The sequence below is a fragment of the Octopus bimaculoides genome, chromosome 7, assembly GCF_001194135.2.
Source record: "Octopus bimaculoides isolate UCB-OBI-ISO-001 chromosome 7, ASM119413v2, whole genome shotgun sequence".
Taxonomy (NCBI): Eukaryota; Metazoa; Mollusca; class Cephalopoda; order Octopoda; family Octopodidae; genus Octopus; species Octopus bimaculoides.
In genome coordinates this window covers 88,194,553-88,204,552 of record NC_068987.1, presented here as the reverse complement: position 1 = coordinate 88,204,552, position 10,000 = coordinate 88,194,553, and the positions used below count along the sequence as shown (strand labels likewise).

At 37.3% G+C, this 10,000-nt stretch overlaps 1 protein-coding gene across 1 annotated transcript in view; it reads right to left on the bottom strand.

The window, feature by feature from the left end:
- Positions 1 to 10,000, bottom strand: part of LOC106884155 (AP-2 complex subunit alpha-2) — a gene marked incomplete at its 5' end in the record, with an annotated part of 47,803 nt that overhangs the window by 1,279 nt on the left and 36,524 nt on the right. The window contains 8 exons of the mRNA XM_052969456.1: positions 921 to 1,055; positions 1,191 to 1,260; positions 3,102 to 3,218; positions 4,829 to 4,955; positions 5,807 to 5,976; positions 7,531 to 7,578; positions 8,062 to 8,252; positions 9,137 to 9,355. Of these exons, the coding sequence (XP_052825416.1) occupies positions 921 to 1,055; positions 1,191 to 1,260; positions 3,102 to 3,218; positions 4,829 to 4,955; positions 5,807 to 5,976; positions 7,531 to 7,578; positions 8,062 to 8,252; positions 9,137 to 9,355 (1,077 nt within the window). The remainder of the gene's footprint in view (positions 1 to 920; positions 1,056 to 1,190; positions 1,261 to 3,101; positions 3,219 to 4,828; positions 4,956 to 5,806; positions 5,977 to 7,530; positions 7,579 to 8,061; positions 8,253 to 9,136; positions 9,356 to 10,000) is intronic.

Here is a 10,000-nt window from a genome sequence, read left to right as displayed (position 1 = left end):
GGTACTTCGTCTATTGATCTATTTTGTTAAGTTATGAGGACGTAAACAAACCAACAATGGTTGTCAAACATGGTGGATGACAAATACAGACACATGTACAGATATGTATCCATATGCAAAACAGGTTTCCATACAGATTCTGTTTACCAAATTCACTCACAAGGCTTGGTCATCCTATTGTTATAGTAGCAGACACTTGCCCAAGGTGTCATGCAACAGGACTGAACCTAAAACTACATGACTGCAAAGCAAGCTTCTTAACCATTTTCGGTTTTGATAACCCTCAAATGCAGTGCAGAGCCTTCTAAGGAAGAAGTCCATGATATATAATAATACAATATTACTGCCTGCCTCTTAAACTTCTCAACCGTTTGACCATGAGGTCACTGGTTCAATTACACTGCTTAGCACCTTTTATTTCTGCCTCAGGGCAACTGAAACCTTGTTAGTGAAACTCGGAAGACAAAGACTGTACAGAAGCCCACAGGATGGATTATGTTTCTAGTTCCAAGATGTAGCAGCTTTATCAAACACTGTGTCATGGATATTCTGTCAGAGAATTATAAGTGGTTCCGGAATAGTCAGCCACTCATACACACATTCAAAGAGCAAAGAATCTGGTCGATCAAACAAGTGATTCCTTGTTGTATAAAAAGCACACATGCTGGTGCCACGTAAAAAGCACCCATACTGGTGCCACATAAAAAGTACCAGTGCAGGTGCCACAGTACACACAGTAAAGTGGTTGGCATTAGGAAGAGTGTCCAGCTTTAGAAACCTTGCCAAAACAGATGATGATATGTGCCAGGTGCAGTCTTCTGGCTTTCCAGCTCCTGTCAAACCATCCAACCCATGCCAGCAAGGAAGACAGACAGTAAATGATGATGATGATGATAAGTGTAGTGATAAACCTTTCATACCTGAGCTTGTAAGTTGGGTTCTAATCGTACTAAACAACCAATCTGCTGGGATTTGGTGTGTAAGATACCAGCTGACACAAAGTTATCTTTATTAGGATCAATGCCTTCTAAAACACTCAAGTTGAAGCCAAGAATCTGAAATGTTTAGAAAAGAAGAAAATCTAATTAGAAAAATCGATACAAATTGATTAACATAATGGATCATACACTTAACATGTTTTCTAATTAATTCTTTTGTGATTAAATATAAGAATTCAACAGGATCCTGACCTTGGCCTTTGATTGTTCTGCATCCATTTGATTCTGAGCCTGGAATATCTTCTGGGATTCTTGCTGGGGACTATAAGAGATAAAGAACAACACAAAAATGAAATCCTTCAAATTGATATTGATAATTAATTAAATAATCAATTAAAATTGCCGGATCTTTTTTAAAACGGAAGCCACATTTATCATTAATGTTTTACGTAGTGTTTTTGGTACCGAAAGACTTTCAAACTTCGTATACTTATCTATTTTGTGTTATAGAACAGAAAAATATTTTTGTATTCGAATTTATTTCATGTAAAAAATTGTCTTATTTCGATAATTTCAACCAATCACTGACAAGTATTCAGTTGTTTACATTTACTCCTTGGCTGATTAAGCGATGTAAAGCGTATTTAATCTCCATACCTTCGTTTTATTTGCTTTTTTCATTTTAAATTTGCTTTAACCCTAACCCTAACCCTAAGGTTAGGGTTAGGGTTAATTGTTTCAGAATCGTTTGTTTATGTAGTCGGCACTTAATGTATATCGGCTGAATGGACGTCAGTGATTGGTTGAAATTACAGAAATACGACAACTTTAACATAGAATAATTTATGGATTTCTTTTTTTTTTAAGAAGACTAAGAGAAAAAGATGTTTTATATGACACATTCTACCAGTGTTCCAAGTTTCAAAGTGTTTTGTTAATGAAAAATGTGGCCCCCGTTTTAAAAAAGATCCAAATTGCCTCCATTTACTTTTATTAGCAACGGTTTAGGGGTCAATGTTTATGATTTGTAGGAATAAGTATTTTAGTGAGGGAGAGAGACTGAAATAGAAATTAGAAAAATTCTGGAGAGCAGGCAGTGGATAAGTGCAATACAGTTGTAGCAGTAGCAGCAGCATGTTCTCAGAAGTGTAGTAGAGGGTGGGGATCTGCCCTGGGCAACACTTTTGTGGGGGAGATCCAAAGGCTGCCCCAGTGGCTACACCACTGAACATTCAGTTTACCAAGTTCCCTTTGGTAACAGTGAATACAATATTTTACAATAAGGAGTTTCATGAGAATTCTATGTGGACATACTCCGACCTGCATTCTGATTTTTTTTACCAGATATTCAGTTGAAGCAGTCAAAGTGTAATGTATTATTATCATTATTATTATTAGGTAAGCTGGCAAAATCGTTGCTTGAAGTGGTAGTTCATCTCTTCTTTGTTCCTGACTAAAAATAGATTTATCTTTCATTCCAGTTTCCCTTTATAGACATTTGAAATGGAGAACCAAAAGTTTCATAGTCACATTGTAATGCTTTTCTTTTTTAAAAGGAGAAAATATTGCAAAGACTTGCAAATACATTTGCGAAGTTTATGGTGATGATGCTGTAGGTGAATCAACTGTTCAAAGGCGGTTTGCAAAATTTAAACCTGGAGAATTTAACTTGGAAGATGAGTCACAGTGGAAGACCTTGAGAGTAAAATACAGTACTATGTAGAGCAATTTCTCTAGCGAATCCCCTACAGAGAATCGTCAATTTTAGAAATGTTAAAGGCAGACAACAACAAAATTATACTGTATTTTCCCTTTATCTTTCATGGCTCCCATTCTGGTGGCATGTGAAATGCATCATTCGAACATGGTTGATGCCAGTGTCCCCTGGCATAAAAATCATAATAAACACCATCCGAATGGGGTCAATGCCAGATCCGCCTGACTGACCCCAATGCCAGTGGCACATAGAAAGCACCCACTAGTCACAGAGTGGTTGGCGTTAGGAAGGGCATCCAGCTGTAGAAACCTTGGCAGATCAGATTGCGTCCAACCCATGCTAGCATGGAAAACGGGCGTTAAACGATGATGATGTTGTAGAAAGACAAAGCCTATGTTAGACAACAGAACAAAATTTTCTGCTTTATCAATTTATAGTTTACTCACTTATTGAGTGCTTTCCATCGAGCGAAGAATACTTCGGTATTCATTTCAACTGATTCAATAAATTTGTTTAGAGTAACAGGTAACTTTAAACTGATTTTCTGTTGAGCACCACTATACCTGAAACAGAGAAGTAGGAAATGGTATTATAGTCAGGAAGAATTGTTTTGGACATTTTCATAGTGATCATATTGGTAATGTCATTTATAATAATGCCTTAAGGCCAGGAATTTGTAGATGGAGAGTAAATGAACGAAAATTATAACTGGACCCTCTTGTTGCCATGATGAAGGAGGGTTCAGAAAGGCATGACTGTAGAGTGTTCCTAGTATACTTGTATTGTTGTTTGAAACCCACATCTGTCCCCAAGTCTGTGGAAAATGACCATCACCCTATGGCTACCTGTGTGCAGGGTCAAAGCTGATGATTTCAAGTGGCATTTTCTACATGTCCCTGTTACCCCTTTCCCTATCACTACTGGATTTATGAAGAAAGTGCAACGGTGTCTTGGTTTGTTGACCAACCTGTGTAATGAATATTATTATAGTGGGTAAGATTTGTGAGCAGAGCTGGTCTCACTCTTTCAACCTGCAAACTCGTATTAAAATAATAATAATGATGATGATGATGATGATGAAATTATTGTGTATAGTGCTCAGGTGCACTACAACTCATCAAAGGTGCATATACAGTACATAGAATTATGTACAAAAGTCTGATACAAGTTCAACAAGCCCACTAGTTAACAGGATGCAAGATTTGTATGGAGTTATCTTCTCTTAGATGAGTTGTTAAAGAGCTCAGTGGCCTCATCTGCCTAGGGTCTTTTGGGGTGGCTGTCAGGAATCTTCTTCTGAAGATAATTCCATGACATACTAATTAACCCATATCTGGGAGCCTGGCAAGTGATTCTACTCCAGGTCAGAGTAGATCTGGGGACAACAGTGTCTAAGAAGTGGTTCCATACTCCCCAAAACCCTGGAACTTTGAAACCAGGGCCCCTCTACAGGATGCAGTCTGAAGTCATGTCCAGGACAATTGGTACCCTTTTTAATCAACCATGGAAACTAAAAAGCAAAAGTTGATCTGAACAGGACTTGAACCTAGTATGCAGGATACCATATATTCATTATTAAGTTAAATATTCATTGTCTTATGTTAGTGATAAAATATTTGCTTTAACAGTGGAATAATTAAGTAACTAAATTATTTTTATACATTTTAACCAGTAATTATTTAGTATTAACCATTTGACAATAATGCTTGCAGGCCTTGAGGATGAAGCCTCTTGATGTTTCAACACTATTATTATTATTATTATTATTATTAGTGAACTAATTAAGCATTTAACCAATCAATGATTTGATTAATTGTTTCATCAATCAAGCAGGTCTCTCCTGTGACCTGAAGTAGATCTGCAGTGGAAAGAGGGCATAGTATTGATGAAATCATGAATGGTGACAAAAGGGACATTGTCAAACCTAGCTGATTGATTGATTGATTGATTGACTAAACAATCAATGAATTACTTGGTTAAATAGTTAACCAATTGACGAATTAAAACTAAAAAGGTGAAGTTGAACCAGTGTTTATTATTGGCATAATGACCCTCCCAATACACAACAAGAACTTCCCTCATTAAAATTAAATTCACTTCAGATACCATCAACTATTGTAAGCTGTCATTTTACCGTTTGAAGGGTTCTGAAGTGAGTTGAGTTAACACTTACATGAATTTTATGTGAACAATTGGTGATTCAGTAAACTCTTCAACACATTCTATGTTGAATATCTGCTGGACCTGAGCCCCACCTTCTATTACAGTTCCAACAGGTTTTGGTTGTATATTCAACTGTACTGCAGGTTAAGGAAATACACCAACAATTGAAAAAGACAAACAGACAAGATGCCAAAAAACACAGAGTTCAAGGAAATTTTTTAAAATCACTTGTTAAAACAAGTTACAGTATTTGATGGCACATAAGATGTACTTTTGTCACCCTCCAAAAACTGTCTCAAGGAATCACCCAATATGCAAAGTTGGGCCATTATTATATTCTGTAAATCAAAATTTCATGTTGATTTATGCTCCAAACACCATCCTAATAAAAGGGTTATTTTCTTAAATTCTTAATTCTTTTCAAAATTATTTGAAACAAATGCAGAGTATATCAACAGAAATATGATGGTGGCACATATAAAGCACCTGTGATGATGCCACGTATAAAACACCCATGGCTGGTGCCATGTGAAAAGCACCCGTGCTAGTGCCACATAAAAAGCAGCCATGCTGGTGCCATGTAAAAAGAACCGATGTCGGGGCAACGTGAAAAGCACCCAGTAAACTCTGCAAAGTGGTTGATGTTAGGAAGGGCATCCAAGTGCAGAAACCATACCAAAACAGAAAACTGGAACCTGGTGCAGCTCAACCAGCTTGCCAGCTCCTGTCAAATCATCCAACCCATGTCAACACGGGAGGAGGACATTTGATGATGACGATGATGATGACGATGACGATGACGATGACGATGACGATGACGATGATGATGATGATGACGATGACGATGACGATGATGATGACGACGATGATGATGATGATGATGATGAAAGGGTTAAAGCACTAAAAACGTCTTCTCCTGAATATGCACTATGTCTGTACATCTTTTACGCCATCAAAATACGGTTTTATGCCAATAAAAGGATATGACTGCTAATTCTATCTGAACATTCTATATCAACGGAGAAACCTGTGAAATGGAATGATGTTTTGTTTCCGTAAAACATTCCTAATCGGCACAAGTTGCATCTGTATTCAGATTTAACTCCAATTTGCAAAAGGTCATTTTCAAAAAGCACACCATTGTTTTTACAGATAAATCTGCAAAGAATAAAAAGAAAGAAATAAAGACATTCAGTTGAGTCAATACACATTGTGTTTTTTTTCTTTTTTTTGAAATGATATGAAATAATTTTTATACAAACTGTAAAATAGATATTTAAAAACACAAAATTGATATTTTGAAATAAATTAGCAAATAGACAAATAATACCATAATGATGGCCAATGCCGAGTCAAGTATATCAACATCAAAATCAAATCAAATGGAATTTGTAGTTGTGAGCCCCATGCTAGTAGCACGTAAAAAGCACCATCCGAACATGGCCAATGCCAGTACCGCCTTGAGTGGCTTCTATGCCGGTGGCACGTAAAAAGTACCATCCAATTGTGGTTGATGCCAGCTCCTCTGGCAGCTCCGGTGGCATGTAAAAAGCATCTGCTACACTCTCGGAGTGGTTGGCGTTAGGAAGGGCATCCAGCTGTAGAAACACTGCTAGATCAGATTGGAGCCTGGTGCAGCCTTCTGGCTTCCCAGACCTCAGTCAAACCATCCAACCCATGCCAGCATGGAAAACAGACGTTAAACGATGATGGATGATGATGATGATGGCTGAGTGGTTAAGAAAGTCACGTCACAATGAGGTTCTGGGTTCAATTCTGCTGTGTGATACCTTGGGCAAGTATCTTCTATCATATCCTTGGGTTTTACCAAATTAGAGGAGAAAAACCCAAACATAGAAACAGAATGTAAAATCAACAAAAGTCTTTTGGAGCAAGGAAAAGAACTCCAAAACTCTACAAGCATTTGAAAAGGGGATGGATTAATTGACGTATCTAATGGTCAGTCAGTCCCTCAATGCATTTTATCTTGTATCTTTTACTTGTTCCAGTCATTAGGCTGTGACCATGTTGGGGCACCATCTTGAAGAATCTTAGTTGAATAAATCAAGCCACAGTACTTTTTTTAAAGCCTGGTATTTTGTCAAACCATTAAATTATGGGGACATAAACACACCAGCACAGGTTGTCAAGCAATGGGTAGGGGAGAAACACAGACACACACATATACATACACATATATACAACGGGCTTCTTTCAGCTTCTATCGACCAAATCCATTCACAAGGCTTTGGTCAGCCCAAGGCTATAGAAGACATTTGCCCAAGGTGCCACACAGTGGGATTGAACCCAGAACCATGTTGTTGGGAAGCAAACTTCTCACCACACAGCCATGCCATCTTTCATGGAGGTGAACATCATACATTCACTGCATCATGTTGCATTCGTCCCCAGTTTCTGCCATGTATTCCCATTTGACAGACCCCAGTCTCACTAACATGCAATATTACAGGTCTTACATCTTACCTCCATGCAGTCTGCCTTTTTGCATGTGGTTCACTATAAAAATGTATCATTCTAAATGTAACATAGCATTATGGTTTATCTTCTACTCAGATATTTTTGTCAGACTGCTAAGTTACAGGAATATAAACAAACCAGCACCAGTCGACAAGCAGTGCAGAGGAAGACAAACACAAACAGAATTTGTGTTTACCAAATTCGTTCACAAGTTATAATGGAAGACCCACTTACCCAAAGGTGCCACACAGTGAGGCTGAACCCAGAACCATTTGGCCATGCCTGCAACCAATATATTTCACAGAGATATTTTGAGAAAGATTACAAAACTACAATATCATTATTATTTCAAAATGGAATAAAAAAACAAACAAACATTTCACTAGTGGCTGTGTGGTAAGTAGCTTGCTTACCAACCACATGGTTCCAGGTTCAGTTCCACTGTGTGATCCTTGAGCAAGTGTCTTCTACTATAGGCTTGGGCTGACCAAAGCCCTGTGAGTGGATTTGGTAGCTAGAAACTGAAAGAAGCCCGTTGTATATGTATGTGTGTGTGTGTTTGTTCCCCACCATCTCTTGACAACTGATGCTGGTGTGTTTACGTCCCTGTAACTTAGCGGTTCAGCAAAAAAGACCGATGAATAAGTATTAGGCTTACAAAGAATAAGTCCTAGGGTTGATTTGTGCGACTAAAAGGTAATGCTCCAGGATGGCCGCAGTCAAATGACTGAAACAAATAAAAGAATAACAAATAGAAATACGTACTTTTTAAAACTTTCATCTGCTCCCAACGTTAGTCCGGATGATTCTAAGCCGTTTGATGCAGTGGGGTAATTATCAGCAAAAACATCAACCAGCAGACCACTTGCTGATGTTAGCTTATTTGTAGTGGAAGGTGTAGAAGATCCCAGCCCGAGAAGATCTATAGAGACACCTGTGTTGCTAGGAGTGGAATGCTGAAATGGGAAAAAGGTAAAAAAAAAAAAAAAACACCTTGAATTAAGAGTAGCAGAATTTGAAAGAAATGACATCACTTCTGTATTATTAGAGATTCAATGAATCCATCTACACACACAGATGCACAAAGGGAAACCATTAATGCAGATGAAATTTGTGAAGTTCTAGAAAACACTTGAAAATAATGTCTACATCTGAAGTAGTTTTGAAGGAGCTACACTGGGATCTAATCCAAGATAATGCATGGAGGGAGGGTGGTAGTGCTTCCACTTACCCTTGATTTAAAGTTGCCCTGTGAAACAACAAAAGACTCTATAACAATCCATCGTAAACAAAGGATATTTTAAGAAGTAAAACTTTAAAATCTCCAAAACAAAATCCAACTTAGAAGAAATTAGTGGAAAGATTCAGAAATATTTTACAAAGAAGTTTTGCAAAAGTTGACTCAAGAATATTATTTTCTACATTTGAAAGATTGCTTTTCATTAAATTTTACAAATTATTAAATAATGCACAAGTATTTTCTTTCTTTCTAATACATTTCTAAACGACTCCCACTTTTTTTTTAAGTGATTGTCTTTCGTTAAGACACACACCTGGTGGTCTGTGGATGACCTTTTATATAAAAGGGAGGTAATTATCTCTTCACAGTTTGAGACTGGATTGGAAATATGAATCAGAAAGCAAGCAATATCGAGAATGCACGAATATAACTATGTATATCTATTAAATTCTTTTTATTATTATTATTATTATTATTATTATTATTATTATTATCATCTATGGTGAAGTTTTTATCTGAAGCAGTTTGTGTGGGATTTCTTTTCACAGCGAACACTTTTATCTCACCATTTTTATAACAACTGCAAAGAATATCAATTACCGGAAATGGTGAAGAGATTGCAAATTTTTCAAAACAGACCTGTGATGATGGAGGTGAGCTAGCATGTTCCAAATTGTTGCTGATCTGGGCCTGAGGTATATGTTTATGTTCCTTTATTTCTGCTGTTTCGGGCACACTTGATGGCTTCTTTTTCTTCAGTTTAGCCAAAATCGAAGACTCACGTTCCGGGAATGGAGGCATTTCTTCCAAAACAGTAGCCTTTTTGATAATAAAACAATACACTTAGTTAAAATGAGAAATATAGAAGTAAACCCTTTAAAACTGTGTAATTAAACTTGTTAATTACATATAGTAATTTTTTTTTTGTAAATGAAGCATATAATTTGAACACTAAAATTAACACTTAACGAATTATTAATAAATATATGAATATCAGTGCTAATCATATCACCAATATGATAAGTAGAAAAGCAATTAGAAATAAAGAGTTAAGACTATTTGTAAATATAATTATCATCATTATTATTATTATTTATGGGCTGTAACTGCTGAGGACATACGTAAGCTCGCAAGGAATGAAGCCAGTATGCTCCGTTGGATGTGTAATGTCAATGTGAATACCCGTCAGAGTGTAAGTATCTTGAGAGAAAAGCTGAACATTAGAAGCATCAGTTGTGGTGTGCAAGAGAGACGATTGCGCTGGTATGGACATGTGGTGAGAATGGAGGAGGATAGCTGCGTGAAAAAGTGCCACACCCTAACAGTTGAGGGAACCCGTGGAAGAGGTAGGCCCAGGAAGACCTGGGCTGAGGTGGTGAGGCAAGACCTTCGTACATTGGGCCTCACCGAGGCGATGACTACGGACCGAGACCTTTGGAAATGGGCTGTGCGTGAGAAGACCCG